Genomic DNA, 26053 nt, shown 5'->3' with positions numbered 1-26053 from the left:
GAATGTAAAGAATGAGCACGAGACATTTGATAATTGTACTGAGAACTTAAACAGAAAGAAAAAAAAAAAAATGGCAAGTCATGGGATCGTAGTTTAACCAACTTGACCAAGAAATGAAAACCCTTAGCAGTAAGAAATTTCTGCGCCCCAACGGAAGCAGACACCTTGAGGGCACACTGCTCAGAATCATAAGAGCACTGGGACTGGCTTCGCTGTCCCGCGTCAGTGAACATTCCTCAAAAGCAGAAAGCATCGCTGATGGAATTATGTGTTTTCATGCTGTAATTGCATTTAATTTTTCCTGACATTTCTGTAGACATTTTGTTCATGAGTCCATGGTGAGGCAGAACATTTATGTTTTCTGTGTCCTCCTTGTAACCAGTGCCCACTTTCTTGCCTCCTTCAAAAAAAAAAAAAAACAAAACAAAACACAGATTAACAGTAGGAAGCTGTAACAGAACAAAAGACAACTGCATATTTAAAAAGTATTTAAACATCAGAGAATTCTTTCAACAACAGAAAACATGAAGGACAAAAAAAAGAAAAGAAAATTTTACACTGGAATGAAAGGAACGTGTCTTTCTGAGTCCTGAAACTCCTTGAGCCAAAAACAATGGGTATTTGATATATTTTCAAAAAAATTATTACTGAAATCTATTTATCTGCGTGTGTGTGTGTGTGTGTGTGTGTGCGCGCGCACATGCACCATGACCTCTTTTTCCACCACAAACAAATGCCAGATGCATGCACTACTTTTTGTATCTGATTTTACGTGGATACTGGGGACTTGAAGCTAGGCCAATAGGCTTTTCAAGCAAGTGCCTTTAACTGCTGAGCCTTCTCCCAGACTCATATTTTCCTCATTTTTAATGACTATTTATTGTACAAAACAATTTGATCTTTGGGCATATTGCTCCAAGTGGTCCTGTCACTGAAGACAGATCAGTATGAGTCCAGATGGCTAGAGTACCATCTAGGATATGAGCAATCTACATCCATTTTTAAGAAGTGAGAATCACTGGGTATTAAAAAAAAACAGTCTGGGCTGGAGAGATTGCTTAGTGGTTATTTCCATGCCTGTAAAGCCTACGGACCCAGATTCAATTCTCCGGGTCCCACGTAAGCCAGATGCACAAGGTGATACATGAGTCTGGAGTTCATTTAAAGTGGTTAGAGGCCCTGACGTGCCCATTTTTTTTCTCTTTCTCTCTCATAAATAAATAATCTTTTAAAAAAAAATAAGTCCACAAAATGTATACTGAGGAGAAATAAAGTAATTAGAATAGTAGATTAGACTCTGGCATCATGTTTCTATCTTTGTATATGAATGTGTGCATGTGTGTGTGTGCAGACCCACATGTGTGAGGGTGTACATATATATACATACACGTGTGTGTAGAGGCTGGACACCACCCATCTTCTTTGAAACAAAATCTTTCATTTCCCTAGAGATAGCAAATTAGGATAGACTATCTAGTAGCAATCTTCAAGGATCCCCATGTCTCCATGTGCCCTGTACTGGGATTACAAAGCTCACACCTCTGCACCCCGCGTTTTTCTGTAGGTTTTAAGGATTGAACTCAGGTTCTCATGCTTGTTAGGCAAGCGCTTTATTGACAAAGCTAGCTCTCCAGCCCTTATTCCTGTCGTATCCCCCCTTTCCTCCCATATCAAGACAGGTTTGTTCTATGCACCCTAATTACCCTTTCTCACCCAATTCTAAACCTCAGTAATCTGTTAATACTCCGTTCCTATTCCTTATCATGAAATTCCTATTCTCTACACTTCAGTAATTACGGAATATGGGTTTCTCCCTCAAGGCATGATAGAAGGAAAAACAGGAAAAGGGTGGACATTGCTCCAAAGGTGGAGAAGGGGATTCTGTTAGCTAATGGAGTTAGTTCAGGGGTATAGATGGACGTCACTAGGCCTAACCTGGAATTGGTATTCTCACCATAAAATGTAATAAAGCTAGAATGGCATTTCTCCAGGCTTAAATCCTTTTTAATGTCATTTATTAGAAAGACAAAAACGTAATTTTGGTTCTGTACTCTCCACATCCATGTAGTCTGGCTCCTGGCCCAACCATCAACCCAAATCACACTCTGAAATCTTCCGAAGTGACTTCTCAGCCAAAACCAATAGTGTCCTAGATTTGTCGGCTTTATTCCAACCCTGTGGCAGTCATGCTAGTCTCAGATTCAAGGGTTCCTGTTGTCTGAACCTTCGTGGTCACACCTGCAACACCTCCCCTCTAGAAATCATCCCAGTTTTGACCATTTGAACACAATTTTGTCTATGAATTCTTTTCCTATACATAAACTCATCTTCAGTTTTAAAGACACATCTCTTGATGCCAAGATGCCAGCTGCAGTTAATCATAATAAAGAACCAATCCTTGTCCTGGTCCTCAAGTCCTTACTACTGTTTACAATTCTGGCTAGTTGAAACACAAATGGAATCATTTGGACTCCCCAGTAGCCCCTCACTTTTTTTAAAACTTCTAAAAGCATACATTTTGTGCGTGGACCACATTTACTAAGAGAAGTTTCTTTTATTTATCCTCCACCTACTGCAGCTGTAGTAAAGTTCATGTTAGAGCAAACTATTTGTGTATGCAAGTACAGATTTCTATTCCTGTGGATCCAGATGCAACCCACAGCACTGTAGTTTTTGTGCCATCCTCAGACAGGTCTACTTATCCTGCTTTCATTCAATGTTATCTGCTTACGACCTACCGACACCTACTTGACCTGTTGTCTACCATGTCCTAATTTGGCTGGGGTCATTTTTCCCTCTACTTCACATGTTTGCCCCAGTTTTCAGTACCTGATAACTTTCCATGTTTCAGTGTTCACCAAATCCCTTTCTCTAGAAGATTTTCTGTGGCATAAATGTCAGTGGTTTCAAATGATTTATCTAGCTTTCACCTTCTTCTTTCAGGAATATACAGCTCTAAGTAAGTAAATAGCTATGAAAATATGTCTAGAGTCACCTGTATCTGTGAAGGAATTCTTGAAAAGCCTCAAATGTGAGCTTTAGAAATGGATAATTTGGACAACTTGCATATGCACATAGGTATAATTTAAATATTGTAAGTGATAAACAATTGAATGCATTTTGGAGGCAGAAAATGTATCTTGATCAAGGTATCCAATGATGTAATGATTAAGTCTTAAACATTTATCATTTCTTTGTGTTGTAAATTTCAGAAGCCTTTATTCTGACCATTTGAAGGTCCACAGTAAATATTAAGTATAGTCACCCTGCAATATACCAAACACCAGGACGTTGTCCTACCTAACTCGACATTTTTAGATCATCATTATCCTCTTTCAAGTCCCCCCCCCATCATCTTGGTAACTTTTCCTTTCTTTTTTTAAAGATTATTTGCATTTATTTATTTATTAGAGGCAGAAAGGGTGGTGGGAGAGAGAGAGAGTGAGTGAGAATGAGCACTCCAGGGCCTCTGGCCACTACAAATGAACTCGAGACGCATGCGACGCATGCGCCACGATGTGCATCTGGCTTACGTGAAACCTGGAGATACGATCCTGGGTCCTTAGGCTTTGCAGGCATGTGCCTTAACTGCTAAGCAATCTCTCCAACCCATGATGACGTTTGTTAATCTGCAGTAAAAAGTCATACAATCTGCTAGCCTTAAACAATATTCACCTAAAACATTTTTAGTAATAATTGTGGTCACTGAAAGTACTCGGTTACATGTTTGTTTGCTTTTTTCAGGACCCTCCCATGGCTGTAACACTTGGACTCAGAATGGAAGAAATGATCTTTAATCTTGCTGATACCCATTTGTTTTTTAATGACTTAGAGGTAAGAATTTTAAAAGGTAAGATTAATTGTTTCCATCACTAAAACTCTTGGATGGTTTATATATGCCTTGAGAAAATTGGAAGGTAGAAATAGCCATATAGAACTATGAAGTCCTAGGCAAGAGGAAAATGTGTTTATAAAAGTATGAACAGGATGCAAAACTTGACTCCTAAATTATGTTTATGTACTGGTACCCATTGAAAGCAAGAATGCCTTAGAAGAGTAGATGGTTTGCTTTGCTAAAAAAACAAACAAACAAAAAAATGCTTCTTAATCTGTTTCATGTTTTTACTGTCTCACCTTTGAGATAAGCTCTAGTCTTTTCAGGTTACTAACCAAGAAGGTATTTAAATTAGTCATTATGTAATATTCACAAATACTCTTCCTCAAGGGAGAAACTGTAGGGCCTACAATATTTTAAAAATGATGTCCAAGATCACTTGCTAGCTAAATACCAGAGCTAGGAGTTTGGGGCACAGACTCTTATGCACATAATATGTTGGTTTGGGAGGACGAAAAGAAAAATCATCATTTGTTGTGGGTCTTAAAAAAGATTTTTAGGTCCAGATTCAGTTCTATTTGGGTCATGAAATAAAAAGAAGAGATTAAGTGTAACCAGTAAAAACATGTGCTTAAAATCTACTGATGGGTCAGGGAAATATTGCAGAAGAGAGGGCGGAAAGAATATCAGAGCCACACGTTGGGTCATGATACACAGAGACATTTTCTCCTACCCATAACTGAGGGCTAACTGCACAATGCATAACCCATATACCTCAGCACGGAGGGGCCAGGAGGAGGGGGAAGGACAGGGAGGAGACTAACAATGGTACCAACTTGACCGTACTCACTGAGTACAAAACTAATTACTAAAAAAAAAAAAAAACTACTGGTGGTCAAAGAAATTTGTTTCTCCTGGACTGAGTCAGAATATTTGTTCAAGGAGGCTTTACTTTTTTCTTTAATGAAAAATATGAAAGGTCACTGGTAGTCTTCATCAAAATTTCCAGTTTTACACAGTAAGAAATAACCATGGCCTCTCTAAAACTGATGTAAATTAATCCTGTACCCTGTACTCAGAAGGTTTCTTACATGATGGCTGTTAGCCAGAAACACATTTGAACTTATTTGGAATTTGATTTTTTTTAATTATTTTATTTTCTTTGTTTGTTTGTTTACTTTTTATTTGAGAGGGGGGAGAGAATGGGCATGCCAGGGCCTGTAGCCACTAACAAGCTCCAAATGCATGAGGTCTCTTGTGCATCTGGCTTATGGGGGTCCTGGGGAATCCAGCCTGGCTCCTTTGGCTTTGCAGGTAAGTGCCTTAACCATTAAGCCATCTCTCCAGCCCTGGAACTTGAATTTTTAAAAGCTGTCAAACAATTTGTTTGCTTTTCTGTTATGAACACAGATGAGTCATATCCTAAGGAAGATTCTAAGATGATTAGTACTTTCTTTTTTATGTATGATTTATTTGAGATAGAGAGAGGGAAGAAGGGAGAAAGAGAGAGAATGGGCACACCAGGGTCTCTAGTAATTGCAAAGGAACTCCAGAGGCACACGCCACCTTGTGCATCTGGCTTACATAGGACCTGGAGAATCGAACCTGGGTCCTTAGGCTTTGTAGGCAAGCACCTTAACTGCTAAGCCATCTCTCCTGCCCAAGATGATTAGTACTTTCAAAGCTAGAAAAAAAAAAAAAAAGAAACTGAATGTAACTTTATTCAGATTTTATAATGTTTGTCTCATTTGCTTTATTACTGTTTACTAAGGACACATGAAATAAGTGAACTCTGAGCTTTTTAATTGGCACATTAGACACCACAGACAACAAATTTACTGCTCATCTTTTATCTGAACCTAAAATGAGGAGGTAGAGGTAGTACACCACGTGTAAGCAACCTTTCCAAACCGGGGGTGAGTACTTATATAGTACACAAACATGCTCCGCCATGATGCTTAAGGCTCTCTATTTTATGTGTGATAGAATACTCAGTAGTTATGTAAAATCATACTTTTAAATATTCTGTAAGATCTCTGATACAAATATAAACTGAGAAAATATCGGCATTGATATCACTCTTTTCGGTTATCTCTTAAAATATGATGAAATTTGTATCTGATTTAAACCCACAACTTACCTATTCAGCTCTACTATTCTTCATTAATAAACTGGTTGAGCCTCATGTAAATTGATTAACCCCTCATCTATGCACACACAACATGCATACATGCTTGCACATGTAGTTGAAGAGCCCAGGAAATTCAGAGGTGTGTTACTAAGTGGCATAAGCAAGCACTAAGCTAATGCAATCTAAATCATAACTTTGAATACCATGCCCATTATTCTTCCTTGGCTGATAATACAACCAACTTAACTTTCACACAATTATTTATGGCAGTAAAGCTTTGATCACCAAGCCTTGGGAAGAGGCCTCCTCCTGGGGATGAAGCTATGTTTATCAAGAGAATACCTATAACCATTATCTTGTTATGGTTTCTTCTTATGTGTTTAATCTCATGGCCTTTATTTTAACCAAAAAAAATCAAATTTTCTAATTTGGAACTTAAATGCTTCAGTAGATACTCATAATTCCTCAAAAGATACAAATATAGATCCTTAAAGTCCCTTTCCTCCATCTTGCTCACCTGCAGGGAGAGTAAATGCTGACACTACCACCCCGAGAAGAGAATGTTCTCTGTTTAAATAAAATGTTATTTCAGTTAGAATAACTTCCAGAAGAGAAAGCACCAGGGAATTTGGGATCACAAAAGTTAGTGAAGACTGCTGCGCATTATAACTGGGAAAGATCAGAGACAACATTGTGGTCACCTTATAAGACAAAATTAAAACATTTAAGATTAGCACCAGAATTATTTCAAATATTTGAGGTCTTCCACTAAAATGTGTTAAAACCAAAAGCACTCAAATATTTTTAGGTATTTCAAGTTTGGGTTTAAGTGACTCCTGCACAGTTCCTCATGGTAAAAAGCCGGTTGAAGAACAATTATTTAGCTTTTCCTGAAATTGTAAGTAATTCAGGTTCAGGTTTCTTTCTTTGGACTGTAACCTTCAGGCAACTGTCCAGAGTCAACAGGCAGAGTTAACTAGGCATAAATTTAAAAAGAAGTTAGATTTGGAAAAACCTCAAACATAACTTCAAATATAGAGTGTATGGTCCAATAAGTTTGATATACTGTTGTCCTCAGGAGGCAAAAATGAATTTTGGGGCAATCTATGTTCAAATTAATCATGTGAGTTAATACGTGAGATGTCAGAGGACTTTCTTTTAAAAATTAGAATAAGACTTTTTTCAAGAAGTAACTTCGGATTAGAGTAATTCGCTGTTTGGGGGGGATAAGATTAATTTATTATAAGAAAGATAAGGAAGTTATTTACATAAGGAAAAAGTTCATCACCTCACAGAAGTAAGCAGCTTCATGTCACACCATTCTGGCAAGGATTTATTTCAGTCAACATACTTTCCAAGAATATCACGATGCCTGAATAAGAAATAGTTCTGGTATGTAGTATTAGGTTTGTCCCTATATTTTAGGAGGAAAATATTGCCACCAATTCTCATTCTCACTAATAAAATCTCTCCATCCTTTGCTTTAGTCAAGTCCAACAGTGTGAACTATTGCTACACATTTACCTGAGATTCTTCTAGACATGGAATGCCTCCTTCTGTTAGGGTACAGCCTGCATTGCTCTCAACCAATTCTTGATCAAACAGTGGAAGGATGGCTCTAAAATCTCTCAGGCTGTAACTCAGGAAACTCAGTTCCTGCTCTGGACTTCTCTGTCTTCTCCACTCCCACGGATGTCAGAAGGATCTCCCCATGTGCCTCACCTTTATTTATTTCACTGCAACATGGCGTTAGAAAATTTAAGTGATTGTGCTAATCCTGTCAAGACTAGTCGTTTGTCTAGACTTCTACGATGTGTTCAAGAAGCAAGTTTTAATTAGGAATTCTTAATTGGCAGACATTCCTTGCACTTGGTACTCATTTTCAGACAAGCATTTACTATGCGACAAGCATACCCTTCACGTCCTTCTCCCCTTTCTCAACCCGCCCCTCTTCTTAGTCTATGTCCTTCACCTAGACAGTTTCCAAGACGCACTTGGTGACTTTTATTTTTCACCCATCATGCCTTCAGTGCAGATACACCCTGCGGAACTCTCCTGAAATCTCTCTAAGAGCTCCAGTTAGATTGAATTTTCTGGGCCCCTACTTATGACCATAGATAGAAATTCATTCAAAATTCTATAAACTTTTGAACAATTATAACTTTATCTGGATTTTCAAGTTATACACCAAAATTTTATTGATTAGGCTTGTCCCTGGGGTTTGTACTTCAAAGAAAATCTGAGTAAACTGAAACAAGATAAATGTGCTATGTGGGAAACTGGAGGCTACATGTTCAATGCTTCACTATAGCTCCTCAAAGTGTATAACAGCAGCTTTAGAGTCTTTGTGGATGGAGCTTAGGAGATGGCTCAGTGGATAAAATGCTTACTGTGTAAGCATGAGGATCTGAGTTTGGGAGTCCCACCACCCACATAAATGCCAGGTGGGTGTGGCAGCCAAGCATTCATGAGGAAGAGACAGGGTATCCCTGCGACAAGCTAACAAGCCAGACTAGACAACTTGTGAATTCTAGTTACATGTGAGAGACCCTGTCTCAGTAAACAAACAGGGGAGTGATGGAAGAAGACAGCCAATCACTTCTGGCCTCTGCACATGTGTGCACACAGACCTACATACACACCACACTCATGTGCACATGCAAACATGAGACAAAAACATCTTTGCTTCATATGGCATATCTTTGAATTGAATGATTTTCTAAAAGGCTTTTGAATGGTAAGCACTGTGTCATGTATTAAGATTATCTGAGAAAAGTAAAACATGTCTAAGGACTAGAGTTGTAACTGGTTGGTGGAAGCCTTGCCTAGCACATGCAAGGCCCCTGACTTCAATCGCCGGCACCGTACAAACCAAAGCCTGTTCTGACCATGTATCAAATTTATTATAGATGGAGGATTTATTCTTTTGAGGAAAAGCGGTTTTAAAGACTCCAGGCAAATCCCACTTTCAGATCAGGGAATCTCACACTAGTGCTTTGCAGAGTTTTAGGCCACAGAGCCAGGTGCCTAAACCAGCAAAGAAGAACTTGGTCATTATAAAAAAAACAAAAAACTACTATTTCCTCAAGTGGACAGAACCTGACATCAGATCAGTGGTGGATAATTTACCTAAATAAATATTGTTTTCTTGGGAGTTTGTACTACATTTGATACATGAGATTCATTATTTTCTTTTTACTTCTAATTGTCTTTTGCAATTCCAAACTTTTTAAACCTGATTCAAGGAAGATATCATCTTCTATGGCTATTTCTTCTTTTCTGTGTCAAAGAAACATGACTTTTAAAAATAACATTCCCAGGCCAGCAAAAAAGAAAAGAAAGCAGGAAGGCACGCAAAGCTGTAATCTAACAGATTACAAGACACTTTAATCTGAAAATGAACCCCTTCTGTCCCTTCTCAGAAAACAATAAATAATAATGACACTTGAGGTGCCCAAACCCAATGAGCATTATGTATTTTCAGAGTCACGCTGCCTTAGTGCGCTCAACAGGAAGGACTGAAAGGGACCATCCATGATCTCAAAGATTCAAAAGATAACTCCTTACCAATAGTTCTAGGACCAAACTTACGTTTTAAATCAGCCCATGTCATGCTTCGGCATTAAGATCTGCAAGTAGAGTTTCATTTTCTGGATAAGCACAAGCTCCAGGGATGGATGGGGCAATGCTGCCATCTGGTGGCCATGATCTGATTACACGGTTTGATGACAGGCGTCCTTGGGGGGAAAATAAAACAGGTGTTTTTCTTGTGTTTTTAACAGGAGTGCGATCAAGTTCATATAGATGATGTTTCCTCTGATGACAATGGTCAAGACCTAAGGTAAGCCATGCCTTTAAATCTGCTGTTTCCTACAGAAATTCAGCTATGGAGTTTTGTACATGTAATTATTTCTTTTATTTCTTTTTAATGTATTTTGGGTGTTGCAGTACCTACAGTTTTGCAACTGATGGCTTCCATGCAGCTGCAAGTAGTGCAAACCTTTGTTTGCCAACAGGTGTAAGAGGAGGAGTGGACTGGATGAGGAAGTTGGCTTTTCGTTACAGAAGAGTAAAGGAATTATACAACACCTACAAGAACAATGTTGGAGGTACGTGTGGCTTATTTCGTCTCATAGCAGCACCCTGGGAATAGGCAGAATTCAAACTGTACTTTCACGTTAAGAGTACCCTGCTCTAAGATAAAACGGTGAAAGATTACATTGAAAAATGTTAAGCTTAAGTTTTTGGTTTCTTAGGATTTTTGGGAGGAAAAAAATAACTACTGAATAAAACACACTCCTGTTGAAAGAATTCGCCATTCTTTGTAACACTCTGTGCTCTAATATTCACTCCAGATTTACAGTGGGATATTAGTTTCCTTCATCTGGTGTGCTTGTGACATTATCAGAAAAACAAACAAACAAGAGAGAGAGAGAGAGCTCCAGTAAGACCTCTCTAAAGACAGAGCTCCCATTACTGAGACAGAATCTCTGACAGCTATCACCCATCTGGAGTCTTAGCGGAATAAATACAAACAATGACTTATGCTACTTTAATATGTTCAATGGACCTATCTGTTCAAAAATCACTTATCTTCTGACAGTTTATCCTTCCTACATATCAAATAGTGTCTGTTATGATTATCATGACGTTTAAAAGTTCACATGCTGTATAAGTAATATCTAAGCCATTTTTTAAAAAATATGCTCACTTATTTACAAGAAGAGGGGGGTGGGGATCCAGAGAGAGGTGGAAAGGGCACAGCAGAGGGCTTCTGGCCACTGCAAACAAATTCCAGATGCAGGTGCTACTTTGTGCATCTTGCTTTACATGGATACTAGAAATTTGAACCCAGACCAACAGGCTTTGCTGATCCATCTCTTCAGCCCTTCTAAGTCATTTTATAATTATCCATGTGTTTTGGAGGTAATATCAAAACCTGTGACATCAAAATAGATGCCCTGGATATAATTCTAGATATAACATGGGTAATATTTATTATTAAGATCAACTTTAGTTCAGCAGACTTCTAAAATTAGTCATGAAGTCACATACAATCCTTCCCTCAAGATGTTTATTTTTTCTTTAAATAAGAAGAATGCTAAGAAGCTCAAACCAAGTGTAGCTCCAAAAGACCTCGTGCATCTAAATATACGTGTGCATTCAAATATATATACAAATATAAGGTGATAGAATAAAATTTTCATTTATAGTAATTACATTGCATCAGTCCATATTCAACCTGACGATAGAGTTGTGTCTGTTAGCCTTGTAGTTTCCAGCCTTGAACTGCATGTCAAACCCTCAATGGATACTCAATAAGTGTATGATGTCAAAAGAAATGTAGAATCATAGGCAACAGATATAAGAAATGGCAGTGAGCTTACATATGGAAGACTTTCATTTCCAAATAGAAAGTTGGGCTCTGCATGGCATTGGCTTACCCTGTGTTCTAAGGGAAAGCTCCCTAATTTACTCTAATGCTTATTTATAGCACACTTTTGTAAAATCACATAAACAGATTTTTCTACTGATTGTAGATAACATTTTTATGTAAAAAAAAATCCCTGGTCTGGAGAGATGGCTCAGTAGTTAAGGCACTTGCTTGCAAAGCCTGGCAGCTGGGTTCGATTCCCCAGTACCCATGTGAAGCCACATACACAAGGTAGCACATCTGTATGGCTAGAGGCTTTGGTGCAGGAATTCAGTCTCTCTCTCTCCTTGCAAATAATATTTAATTAATATAAAAATATTAATAAATTAATAAATATTGGCAAGAGGCTTTGGTGCAGGAATTCAGCCTCTCTCTCTCTCCCTCTCTCTCTCTCTCTCTCTCTCTCTCTCTCTCTCTCTCCTTGCAAATAATATTTAATTAATATATAAATATCCCTAGACTAAAGAAATGGCTCAGCAGTTAAAAGTTCTTGCTTGCAAAGTCTCATGACTCAGGTTGTAATTCTCAGTACCCATGAAAAGCCAAATGCACAAAGTGATGCATGCATCTGGAGTTCATTTGCAGTGGCATGAAGCCTTAGTGTGCCTATTCCCTCTGTCCCTCTCAGTATCTCTCTCTCTCTCTCTCTCTTTCTGTCTCTTTGCTTGTAAATAAATATCCCATTGAGAAGTCTTTAAACATTATTTATAATGTCAATATTTTTTTTTCTGATAGGGTACCATTAAAAGTATTTTAAAATCAACAAGATAGCCAAGTTATAGTCTTGTATCTTGGAATGTTTAGCCAACCATGTGAGAGATTATTTGCTCTCACATGTCAGCATCTCTTTATTGAAACAAAGGCAAATATGATATTGTAGATAGTATAGATAACACTGAAAAAAATCATTCACATGCATATGATATATATTCTCCCAGTACTCGGAAATACAACTAAAGCAAAAAATTTTCCTTTTGAGAGGATATTTATATCATCTTATATTATCATGAAATCAAGGGCTGCTTTTTTCCTTTCAATGCTAGGGATTGAACCTGGGCTTCATGCATACTAGGCAAGTGCACTTTACCACTGAGCTACATCCTCAGCCCTAGGCTGCATCTCTTTAAATTAAAACTTAGGAAACCTAATTCCTTTCCACCATTGTTTACAACTGATTCATACACTTTGGGATTTTAAATATTGTTCTTAATCTCTTGTGTACAAACAAGGTGTCTATAAGAGCACTAGCATTTTAAAGCTTTTTAAAACACCCTAAAGGTACATGTAATACTGTCATCATTACTTAAGAGATGAAACATTTGTAGGTAAGACTATTTGAGGTTTGTGTTCCTGAGCTGGTGCAGCACCCAGACCTACCATATGCCAGCCTCTTAGAGGGGGTCATGGGCAAAACCCTTCAGGTGATACCCACTGTTCTAGATTCTAGGCTTAGTGAGGGTCAAAAAATGGGGCATACTTTTTCATTGTTATATCACAGGTGCCTAGCCTAGTACCCAATCCAAAGTACTGCCCAGCATTTGTTGAATGAGGAAGTTGATAGCCAGTCCTGAAAGGACAGATCTATGCTGATACAATCTGAATCTCTTTATTTATGGTGCCACCTGGAATAAAACTTATCCCTTGTACACAGAAGGGATGTCCCAGTCAATGTTCTTAAGACAGTACTTAACTCCTGACTCTGCCTTCCTTTTGGGCATTGCAGGACTCCTTGGCCCTGCCAAGAGGGATGCATGGCTGCAGTTAAGGGCAGAGATTGAAGGCCTGACAGATTCCTGGCTAACAAATGCACTTAAGTCTTTATCAATCATTAGTACTAGGTAAGTGGGACATTCCTTTCTATTTTATTACATGAAACATTTAGGTCTAACAGGACAACACAGATATAATGTTTTAATTCTTAGTCTACTTCAAAAGGGACTTAGTAATTCATGGAGTTCAGTGATGTGTGTGTGTGTGTGTGTGTGTGTGTGTGTGTGTGTGTGTGTGTGTGTGTAGCAGGTCTCCTGCTTGGAGAATAACCATATCACCTATTTCCATTCATCTCTCATCATCACCCCTTGGAATTCTTACAGAAATGTCATATGACTTATAATGAACAGGAGACTGCATTCTGAGTGACAAAGTCCAAAGGATAGTGGCAAAAATAAAACAGTACTGTTAATAAAATGATGAGTGCTTTATGTCTTTCAGACCATAAGAGATAATATCCATAACTTAAATTAATCAAGAAATCCCATGGAAGTATTCTAAGCTTAATGTTTTTTTTAGCTAAGCAGTGAAATTCTACCTTATTTATGTAGATACTAAATTTATAAGTTGTTTAACAACTATGTATCATAAATGCAAATTTAGAAAAAGGCAATGACCTGAAAAGTGATAGGTGATGGGTATGATTACTATTTTTTTCCTTTTCCATGGTTTTATTTCTGACAGATTAATAAATTTAAAGAATGGATAGCAAATGTACAGGTGATGTATATGCAGAGAAAGGGGTATTATTTAGAGTGATTGGAGACACATAAATAGTTTGTCAGAGTAAAGAGCAAACCCAGCATTGCTGAATGAAAGGGAAAGAGTGTTTGTCAAATCTAGCAAGTGGTTCTTACCTGGTGACATGACCCAAAGGACTCCCTAACAGAAAGTCTCTATAGTGGGGCTGTAGTTCAGCTTTCTATTGTTGACTGGGGGAGCCACGCGGAGGATTCTGTTTGTTCTACGCACCACATTCTAATGGGAGCTGTGTCAGCTTCTTGGTCCAGCTCAGTAGCCAAGGGAATTCATCTCAGTCAAAAATAAAACTAAGCAATAAGGAAAGAGCAAAAATTAATGCCACCCACCAGCTATCAATTATGAGCTGTATATTATGTTATGAATGAGAGACAGTTGGAGGAGCCAGGAGTATAGTCTCAAGAAGAGTTATATCTAGAATGAAATTGTGAACTTCAATTCTTTGTAATGTTGGTCTGAAAATAAATTTGATATTTCTCAGTGTTGGTAAAGGTGAACACTGGGGTAAAAATGAGTGGGGATTCTGCAGGATCATTCTGACTCCATATGGATGGTTGCCTGTCAGTGAAAGTTGTTGAAAACCTGGCTCACTACATCATGATTTCTATGACTGGTAACATGGAAACCAATGGTCAGGAATACTGGGACATGAGGACCCCACCAGTCCCGGATAGGGAGTACATATACCACGTAGTGTCGTGAACATTTCTCAAAGATAGATGACAGCAGCTTTCTTTATTTCTTTTTAAAAAATATTTTATTTATCTGAGAAAGAGAGAGAAATAGGTAGAGAGAGGGGGAGGGAGGAAGGAAAGAAGGAGAGGGTGGATGTGCCAGTGCTTCCAGCCACTGCAAACATCAGACACATGTGCCACCTTATGCATCTGGCTTTACGTGGGTACTGGGCAATCAAACCTTGGACCTTTGCCTTTACTTGCAAGCACCTTAACCTCTAAATCATCTCTCCATCTTAGCTTTTATTATTTCTGAAAGGTGTTTCCTAACTAGTAAAAGAAAACATCAGAGATTATTATATAGGTTAAATATGCTGCATATTAAACTATATTTACCTTAAAGCAACCTCAAGCATATATGCCCTTAAGAAAGAAATAAAAGCATAAACGGTTAAGGAAAATAAGTCAATACACATTGAATGGTTCATTAGATACTATGAAGTGTGTTGAATTATCCAATTTTATTGCTGTTTTGGTAATTATTACAAAATGCCTACAATGTCAGAAAAATAAATGATTCTTTGGATTATATATCAGACCTCTTAGCAAAATTAAGTTGTTCTCTTACCCCAGATCTTCTATGAGTATTCTACATTACCTAAGGTGTAGAAAAAAATAAAATTAGGTGAAGTAATGAGAAATAAAAAGCAATCCAAATATCTTGATAACTTTGAGATATGTCAGGTAAAATAAGGATAAGTTATATGATACCAGCTACTAACTAGACTCATAACAAAAATAAGCAAATGAATGAAATAAAATAAGAAATGATACATGTAATATGCAATTCCTAATGGGTAAAAACCTGTATACCAGCAGAGAATTTGAAAATAAATTCACAAAATGGGGAAAGCAGTTATCTCTGAATAGCTAATTAACCATGGGTAGTTGTCATTTTTTCTTCCTATGTGTTTTCTATAAATTTCCTGTTACGTATGTAATTATGAAATGATTATCATTTGTTTTCTGCTTATTTATTTTGTGTATCTGTGTGGTATGCAAGCCTGTGTGTGTATGCCCCTTTGTGTGGACACGTGTGTACATGTATGAGGAAGCCAGAGGTTGATCTCAGGTGTCTTGCTTAATTCCTCACCACCTTACTCTTTGAGATAGGACCTCTCACTGAGCCCAAAGCTCACTAATTGGGCTGGACCAGCTAGCCAGAAAGGCTCAGGGACTTACTGTCTTCCCTTCCCCAACACTGGCATTACAGGTTTGCTCCTCCATGGCCAGCTATTATAGTACGTGGGTGCTGAAGATCTGAACTCAGCTCCTCACACTTGTGAGACAAGCACCTGAATGACTGAGCCAGATCTCCAACCCTAGTTATAGTTTTAAAGATAAATGATGTAACTATAAATATCGTACAATTTCAACAGTGAAATTTTATTTCAAAACCACATCTCTACACTTAATTTAAAAAAAAAAGTACTTTGCTATCTTTTCATTCTGTAATATATATCTAACTCTGAATACCATCCTGCATTGACAAAATATATTACATAGACCTCTTAAGATCACAATATCGTCATGGTTTCCACATCTGGGGAGTCATGTCTGTCTGTTGCTAGAAATGACTGTTACATTCTAAAAGGATCTAAATCTTATGCACTTTAGAGACAATGGGGCTATTTTAAAGCTGCACTGCTAGTATTTATTTACTGTTAGAGAACCAATGTGTACATTTCCTGCCTTTGTTAGGAGTAACTGTGTCAATGTCCTGGTCACAACCACCCAGCTGATCCCAGCACTCGCGAAGGTTCTGCTCTACAGTTTAGGAGGTGCTTTCCCCATTGAGAACATTTACAGTGCAACGAAAATAGGTGAGGAAGTTACTTCAAACTTTGTATGGAATGTGTTCACAACTGTGTATGGAAGGGAGTCATTAATGTGTCTTTACTTTACACCCTACATATTAATTTTGCTATTAGAACACCCAGCAAATTTTAATAAACTTCTAAAAGCCCTAATCCCTTGTCAATCATTGTCCATGTATAAACTTTATAAGAACTACTAGCTCATGAAATTCTGAATTTAGGATTTAGGTAATCCTAACTCATTCTGTTTCTCACAGTATATCAGCACATCTTATCTAAATAACACACACTCTCTCTAATGATGGTATTTAAAAGTCTAAATCATGTATAATGGTAATATACTTGCATATGCAAGAATACAGATCTAAGGTAAAAATACTATCCTGGTATCACAGAGAAGTTTTGGATGGATTCAACTAGTACCCAAAAATAATACCAGAAAGAAATACTTTCTATAAAATAGAAAAAAAATAGGTAGAATACTCATAATCCACAAGTGGCTGGAAACCATGTTTCTAAAAATATGCAGCAGGAAATCTAAGAATGGCAGCCTTTCTTTGTAGGTAACATCTGTCTGTGGAGCCATGTTTGACTTCCAGTGCATTATGGAGAAGCTAATCACTTAAAAAAAAAAAAAAACCTTCAAATTCTGCCATATTGAAAGAGTTAGAAAGAAAATAGCACATGTATCCCACTTTCTGTCAAGGAAATGCCTGAGAAAATAGATGGATGGTGTCATATGCCCTGAAGGTCAGCAAACATAAGTTTTGGCACATTGACAAGACAAGTTCAAAATCCTAAAATCCCTCACCAAAAATAGCTAGCCCTAGGCTGTGGAGGGCTGACATTGGTTCTGGCAAAAAGGAGCCCCCACTTGCAGCTGTTTGGGGAGGACAGTTAAATGGAGCCAAACTTTCTTAAAGTAAATGACACATTGTCATTAGCACTACAAACCAGAGCCCAGATTCCACTCCCATATCTTGGTATATATAAATACATGGATATATGCTATCAGGAATAACATGAGGAATATGATTTTGCTTTCAGATAGCACAAATAATTTTTATCAAAATAAACATTTCATTTAGTTAAAGGATGAAATCCATTTTTATTGGCCAAATGGTTCCTTGTATTTAATTCTGGAAAAAATTATTCTTGTTTTTCCCTTGAAGCTAGTTTTTTTTTTTAATTCAAAACTATCAAATTAAGAACAAAGGCAAAAGTAGCCATGGTTGCATGAACATTCTTGGAAAGAAATCCAGAGAATAATGGAAGTCTTATAAAAACAAAGCACACGTAAGAATTCCACTGTGGTATTCTCACAGTGCAATCAGAGATTATTCTTGCTATCATTAGTGTGGCCAAATTGGACAGCAGCCATAGTACAATTAAGCTGAGTATTTAGGTCTCACACACTTGTAAAACAAATAAAAAAGGGAGAAAGAGCTATTTATCAAGATGAATCCATAACTTAGTATTCTTCTTTCTTTAGATATAAAACTTTAATTATTCTCAATAATATGCTCAACTGATGTTTGCATACTACTTATGCTAAATTGGATAAAATATTATATAGGATTAAACAAATAATTTTAAAACTTGTATTTGCCTGTCAATTTATTCCAAGACTATTTTAGTGGAGTAAAAACATATCAACATTTTCTCTAAGTCAAATGATCAACCAACTATCTTTCTTAAAATATAAAACATAGTTGTTTAATAATCTGTCCCAAGTAAATAGTTGTATCATTTATATGTGAATGCCAATTTGGAAACCCTGAGATCATCAGTTCTTTCAAGTGATGGTCAAGAGGCTTTATGGCTCTCTAGGTGAATGAACGTAATGGCCAAAAGAATAAGCAATGCGTTGTTTTTCAGGCAAGGAAAGCTGTTTTGAGCGTATAGTGTCCAGATTTGGCACTAACATAACTTATGTTGTGATTGGAGATGGCCGGGATGAGGAGCATGCCGCTAACCAGGTAACTTCACTCTGAACTGTATCTCATTTATCTTCCAGGAAAAGAAAGTTGCTTTGAACGAATAATGCAAAGGTTTGGCAGAAAAGTAGTATATGTTGTAATTGGGGATGGTGTAGAAGAAGAACAGGCAGCAAAAAAGGTAACCTGTCTCAAACCATGTTGGTGTGATACTTCTAATGCAAGCCTTTTTGTTTGCATTTCTGTAGTCTGGCCCACCGGCAGCTTGACAAGTGATTGACATGTATATGTGCCAAGCAATGACAGCATGAGAGAGTCGATACTGACATGCAAATCAACCATTTGGAGTCTAGCATCTTATGCCTGGAATTTGATAGGAAATTTAGTTAAGTCTATCTATATGTGTATAAAGTAAATATATTGTTGCATATTGTATACATATAATCCACATATATGTATGTGTGGATAACACACAGTGCCCACAGATACAGAATGAGTGGTGTATAACAAATATAGCAAAAAAAAAAAAAAAAAAAAAAAAACCCTACTGTTATGTTCAGAAAACATGCCAAGAAACTGTAAGGAGCAGCCAGGCATGGTGGCGTTCGCCTTTAATCCCAGCCCTCGGGAGGCAGAGGCAGGAGGATCACCATAAGTTTGAGGCCACCCTGAGACCACATAGTTAATTCCAGGTCAGCCTGGACTAGAGTGAGACCCTGCCTTGAAAAACCAAAAAAATAAAAATATAAGAGCTCATAGAAAAAAGTCATGTAAGTGGCTCATTAGTCCAAATGTCTGTCACATGGTCCTTGTGAGCACCTGGAGGTAGGTATGTTCCTTGTTGATAAATGCTGAAGGGAGATTGGATCGCTGAAAATAAACTTAACACACACTTTTGGAACAAGATGAATTAGTCAGGCCCTTTGTGCTACCTTGTGTTAGAGACATAGAGGCAATGTTCCTCACATCTTCCCAAAGATTCTTATCTATTTTGGTGAGTCACTGATACTTGTCTGATGTCAAACAGCTGACGTTGTACATATTCAGAAGATCGCATAGACTCTAGGTATTGAGATGAGCCTTTAATCTGGCCCATATATCTGAAGACAAAACCAAGGTAATTTAAAAACATGAATTAGCTGGTTCTACATGATAAGAGAAATGATGTCAAGTGTTCTTGACACCAGATGACCAGTCAAAAAACAGCATTGAGCTCTTTCTTCACTGAACGATTATCTAACCAGATAAAAGAGGATTTATGAAACAAAGTAAAATGGGTAGTTTATCCAATAGACATATTAGCTTATATTGCTTTACAAAGGGAAAAAAATGCCATCCTTGTTATACACAGGCAATTTAAACCACCATCTAAAAAAGCCTTCACTAAAGCCTTGGATGTGCTAGAGTTTGTGCCCAATTTCTGTCTCCTAAAAGAATCAACATGAGCAGCTGCACAGAAAAGCTTCTGGCTACAAGAGAAAGAAATGATGTCTGTGTGTAGTCAATTAGGAGAAAATGAAAGGGATTCTAGGTTAAAAGGTTTGGTTGCATCCTTGGCAGCCAACCTTTACATTCCTTCCTCTTTTCCATCCCATTAAGAGAGCTGGTAACTCGGAGCTCGCTGGGTGTTATTAGCAGCACCATTGATGGGCAACAGCACGCTGGCCCCAAGGACATTCCGTAGGTCAGTGCTGCGGCCATGAGCAGCCCAACCAGCACCACTGACTGCTGCTTGATGTGTTTCCGATCACACACAACTGCAGCCTCCTGGAGTTTGTCAGTGTTGGGGTCCATGCTGTTGCAATTTTCCTGGTTGACATAATAATCATACACAACAAATGACAGTCAATGACGTAGACACTCTGGCAAGTATTTATGCCTTGCAGTCTACATGAAATTCTCTTGGTCAGGCCCCATAAAATTCACTTTCCAAAACCACTATAGTACATGTCTTGGAAAATTAAAATGTTCAGATAGTGGCTGGAGAGATGTCTCAAAGCGCTTCATGTGCAAGCACGAGGCCCGGGGGAAGCCTGAGAGACAGCTCAAATTGGATCCCCAAAACACATGTAAACAGCTGGGCATGAACACACACATCTGTAACCTCAGTTTTGTGTGGAGAAAAGACCCCAGAATTGCAGGAGCTCATGCAGAAAACAAGCTCCAGGATCAGGAAGTACCCATATTCACACTCTCTCTTTCTCCCCTTCCTCTTTCTCCTTCTCCCTCTCCCTTTCTCATAAGTCAATAAAAATATTCAAGAAAGATACTCTGGATTAAGTAGCACCCTGGCATAGGCAAGCAAATGAGGGGCTGCAGGAGTACATAAATGTGCATCACACAAACTCACACGCACACACAAACACACACACACACACACACACACACACACACACACACACAAATTGAGGCTGGGATATAGGTTCAGCAGGCAAGAACACTTGCTGCATACGTTTTAAGACCTGAGTTCAAACACTAGAATGCAAATAAGAAAACTGACTTCTGCTCCAACATAAAACCCACAACCCCATGGGAAATACCTGCAACTCCACTGAGGAGAGTCCCCAGTGGAACGGGGTCAGGGATGAGGGAAAAGATGATACCAGCACATGATATATCGATACTAAGTATGTCTGTAAAATAATAGAAAAAATAATAATAATAATAATAATGACAACAACCTAGGCATGACCTCAACATGCCTGTAGCCCCAGTGCTATGGTGGGGCGGACACAAGAAGATCCCTGGACAGCCAGTCTAACTGAAAAACGGGGAAGCTCCAGATTAAGTAAGAGATGATATCTCCGGGAAATAAGGCAGAAGAGAACACCTGATGCCTTCAGCCAGCTTTCACATGCATGTGTGTGGAGCACGCACATCTGCATAGCACACACACACACACACACACACACACACACACACACACACACTTCATACACCACATGTACATCCCACAGATGCTACACATACTCCAAAAATATTTAAATCATTCCAGTCCCTTCTAGCTATCCACATCAGGAATGCCAGACTATCCTTAGGCATTTGGCTTTACCCTCAACACTTCCAGGGAAGAGGCTTGACTCCAAATGGATAAAGCTTGGGACGGATGCTACCGTCAAATGGTTGTCGATGTAGGGGCAGCTTTGGTGATGGTGAAAGCTTATTGGTCTCTTTGCAATCAGGTGGTTGGTTTCCCTTGTACCCAGGATGCATGCTCTTCTTGGGACATAGCAATAATCGCATGTGCAGAAATATGGAGCCTTTGTGTGTATTTCCAATAGATCTGAGCTGAATGAAAGAAAAGGTACACTATTGGAACCCCTATGCTCTAATTTGAACTAAAACTCATATCAAAGAAATCTATATAAAAAGATCAGATTTTAGGAATAGGAATGTGTCACTGCCCTCCCCTATGGAAACCTATAAGGTGAGATGTATAGATGATTTTTAAATTTTCTAGAAGCTGTCTATAAAAGTAAAAAGAGATGTGGAGAATTAGTTTTAATAAGGCACATTAATTGGCCCGATATATCCCAAATAGCAGGTCTGAACACCTCATCAGATTAAAATATAGCAATGTAATGTTTATATTCTTTGGTTTTCTGTTTCGTTTTGGTTTTCTTTTTGAAATTCAGTATGGATTTTAAGCTGCAGTAAACACATTCCAACTGCTCATAGCCACATGTTGCTGGCGGCTGCCATTCTAAGAACAGTGAAGAATTATATGGCAATAGTGATGATTAGGATGAAGCTCTGCCTCCAAAAATTTTTAATGCATATATATATGTATATTTCCATTGCAGACATGACTATATTTCATGCATATGTAGTCTAGAAGATATCTTCCTTCAGTCCAAAGAAAAAACTGTTTTTTATAATTTGCTATGGTGTGGTCTTCTTTTTTAAAGTTATTTTTCCAATGCAGTATCTATATTTTTTTTTCTTAACCAGTCCATTCTATGAACTTCTAATGCTACATCTATACTGGATATTGGTGTTTTTCTAGAGAACCACAACCATCATAATATTTAAGATTATTTTTGTTCCATATTTTTATCACTTTGGGAGTGATAAGAATGATATCTCCTCACTGAAACAGCATGATTGAGTCCTGTCTGTCAATTCTATGCCAGTGAAGTAAACCAAGTCAACTGTTGGCTTGTTACTAGTCACCTAAACTCCTTAATAATATTATCAATTCCCACAATTCCTCTTGCCTTGTATTGTCAGGCTCCAAGTTATGTCTTACATAGGAAAAAATTCATTCTCATTGACTCTCAAATAGTCAGAGGTGTTGGGTTTAGAACGTTCATAGTCTAATGTTACTGCCTGTTTAATTGAGAGATGGACCTTGAACGATGCACTCATTGGAACATGCTTTCCATCAGCCACAGGAAGTTCATGGGCTTTACTCTCCCAGATGTCGATGATGGCAATGCTATTGTGCAGAATAATGACTAACCTGTCTACAAAATTCAATATTTTTATTAACATTAAAATCCAGTTCAGATCTATTTCTCTAATAGTTTGAAAATGTCACATTAGTACTGCCAAATCTCCCAACTACAAACATCCTTCCATGAAGCTCCTTCCCTTGGAAGTGGGTGAACAAGACATCCTTGTGTGAGCCACTGTTTCATTGAAATGCTGGTTTTGATCTTTCTCCATTCTTTATCCCTGTCCCTTTCCCCTCCCTTCTCTCCTTAACTACGCAGCACAACATGCCCTTTTGGAGGATATCAAGTCACTCGGACCTCTTGGCTCTACATCAAGCACTGGAATTAGAGTATTTGTAACTGCTCTCTAGCTGGGGATCCATTTGTTTATATATATATGTATATATATATATACATACATACATATATATATATATATTTCAAGTACACTGAAGTTTTTATGTGTGATTTAATGCCTCTGGCTTCTTCTACACATACAAATTGTCTTAAAGGATGAAATCATATTTGGAATTAAAATTCCAGAATGAAGAATGCAGATTGCAGAATGAAATTAGACTCTATGGCTACAGAAAGAAGCTCTATGGTCTTATCATCTTTTCAATACTTTAATTGTTAAAATTTTTGTAAAAAACACAAAAAGAAAGAAAGAAAGAAACCAATCTGTGGAGTTTGCTGATACACACCGAATGAATCCTAACTGGAATTAACAGCTTTAGCAAAGAACTCTACCCCTCCCAAGCCACAAACCCTGTGCTACGTCTTCACAAGGTAGTCGACAACATTCCTCAAAGTGGGAGCTCTTCTTGGTCCTAAGGTTCAAATCTGACTTTAGCCTGTCTAGCCCAGAAAATCTGAATTGGAATGCACTCACCTGTTTAAGGACAGTCCTATCTATACCTGTAATTTATGTAAATTATTGATGGAGATAATTAACTGTGACTTTGTTAGCAGCTGATTTTGAAAGTGGATGCAATTTTTCTTTCATTCACTGGGGAGGGATAAGGGAGGGGAAAATGAGAATATAATACTGTCTCTTTTTTTAAGTTTGGCAAGCAGAATGTTCATACTGATGTGTTGTGCCTTAAAGACAAGACAACGTTTGTGTGTTACAAGGTAACTTTTGTTAAAATCTCTGTAGATGATGAAAACCAACCAACCAAATAAAAACCCTATATGACATTTATTAACATGACCAAATTTAAAATCCAAGCTATCAAAGTTTAATATTGTATCACCAAAAACCTGAGCATTTTGTCACACTAAGAAACAGAAGTTTGTGGTGGTTATTTAGGGTCTTAATAATTCCAATAACTGTATGAGGCAAATATATATATATACATATACATATGTATGTGTGTATGTATATATATATATATATATATATATATATATATACACATACATACATACATTCATATATATATGGATATATATGAATATATATCTATATATATATACATATATATATATATATATATATATATATATATATATTCATCCAGTCATAAGAAGATGGTTTAGAAGACTGTGAGACCTGTATTTAGAATGGAAAATGTATGCTGAAATCTCAGATATCCTTTCTACAATTTTCCTGAAGTAAACTACAGCCATATTGAGGACAACCTGCAAAGTCATCAGTTTAAGATTTTTTGATATTTATAAGTTGTTTAGAGGGAGACATTATCATGCAAAGTCATTAGCTATTACCTCCTAAGTCATTTCTGGAATATGCTATGGACCTAGCTTAAAATTCATATCAAGTGAACATGGTTTAAAAATATATAGCTACGTGTATGTATCCCCAATGTCACTGTAAAAGTAAAATCATCTTTAATGCCATTATTAATGGAAGGAAGAAAATTAATTAATGAAGTAAGAAAAGAAAGAGTGTATGTGAAATTTTAACCTGGCACATCACCATAAATTAGATTAGCAAGTGAGCCAGATCTTGACGATATTACCAAATCACAATAGTAAAACAGTACTAGGTCCCCATATAACACAGCAATTCAGGGTCTCCCCGTGAAAGTTTGCATAAGCTGGTCTCCTTCTGCCTTGTTGCTGAACAATGACAGCATCCGTTGTAGGGAGAGCCTATCACCACAGTACGTGAACGTCATTGCATTTTCTTGGTGTGTAGCCCATGTTGGGAACACGATACAGGTTCTCCTGTCATTTTCAAGTGGCATGGTTTCCCTTGTGTAAATTTAGTACTTCAAAACCTAAAACCTACTGGTGTCTGCACCTGAAGCTCTGTGTATTAAATGACACAGAGTATTCTGGAGTTAGCTTTAGTCAATTCCCTCACCAAGAGGCTGGGCCATGATAGTTCGTCACCTGAAAATTCCATGGCTTAGATATGGGCAATGCTTTTCTGCAGGTCATTAACCTGTGTGTGTGTGTGTGTGTGTGTGTGTGTGTGTGTGTGTGTGTGTTAGTGAATGCTAAGCACATGTTTACAGGGTGCAGAAAGATAATGAGATCTTAATTTTGCATAAGATTACAATTTCTTATATAAACCTTGTTCTTTAAATGTTGTAGCTCTTGGCTGCCTCTGTCCCAGTACTATAGCATGCAAATTACGGTTGGAGTACTTTAATAATAATAATTATAATAACAATAAATTTTATACTTTTATTGACCATAGCTTGAAAATAATTTTAAAAGTTAAAGAGTTACCAATACTCGTTTTGTGCATTAAAACCTTATAAATATTTATTACTGTGAATAAAACAAAATTATTTTGGTATATACTGTCTTTGATTGATAGAGTCATGGCATTATATCAAAGATTATCAAATCATACAGGCAGAATACCTATTCAAAGGCAGGGAAGGTCTGGCTGGTATGCCTCCAGTGCTCCCTCCCACACTGTTTTTGTTTGTTTGTTTGTTTTGGGGTTTTTTTTTTTTTTTTTTGAGTGTGTGGTTCCAGGGATGATGCCAGCATGAAATCTACATGTCAGGTGTCAGGTTGATGGGGAGCAGCTGGCTGCGGTGGTACTGGCTAACAAGCACAGGGGACTTTGAGGATGCTCCAGCTAGAACTCCTCCCTGACCACATTAGGGGCAAAAGAACATCCACTTCTTTTCTGAACACACACACACACATACACTCACGAATGAAACAAAAAGAGCCAGTCAACAGACAAAACAACCCACCCTTTAGCACTCCCCATG

General features: G+C 37.7%; 1 protein-coding gene across 5 annotated transcripts in view; it reads left to right on the top strand.

Moving 5' to 3' along the window:
* Nucleotides 1-24190, top strand: part of Eya4 (EYA transcriptional coactivator and phosphatase 4) — a 280436-nt gene extending 256246 nt beyond the window's left edge. For 2 of the 5 annotated variants that reach the window (XM_045159204.1, XM_045159201.1), the window contains 7 exons: nucleotides 3745-3834; nucleotides 9749-9807; nucleotides 9915-10075; nucleotides 13124-13238; nucleotides 16365-16486; nucleotides 18359-18459; nucleotides 23133-24190. In XM_045159204.1, coding sequence (XP_045015139.1) covers nucleotides 3745-3834; nucleotides 9749-9807; nucleotides 9915-10075; nucleotides 13124-13238; nucleotides 16365-16486; nucleotides 18359-18459; nucleotides 23133-23213 — 729 coding nt within the window. In that variant the 3' untranslated portion in view covers nucleotides 23214-24190. Of the gene's footprint in view, nucleotides 1-3744; nucleotides 3835-9748; nucleotides 9808-9914; nucleotides 10076-13123; nucleotides 13239-16364; nucleotides 16487-18358; nucleotides 18460-18497; nucleotides 18599-23132 lie in introns of all 5 variants that reach the window. The other 3 variants (XM_045159203.1, XM_045159202.1, XM_045159205.1) reach the window with 2 other exon arrangements.
* Nucleotides 24191-26053: the final 1863 nt, after the last annotated feature.

The sequence above is a fragment of the Jaculus jaculus genome, chromosome 9 (assembly GCF_020740685.1).
Source record: "Jaculus jaculus isolate mJacJac1 chromosome 9, mJacJac1.mat.Y.cur, whole genome shotgun sequence".
NCBI classification, from domain to species: domain Eukaryota; kingdom Metazoa; phylum Chordata; class Mammalia; order Rodentia; family Dipodidae; genus Jaculus; species Jaculus jaculus.
This window is presented reverse-complemented; position numbering and strand designations above follow the sequence as displayed.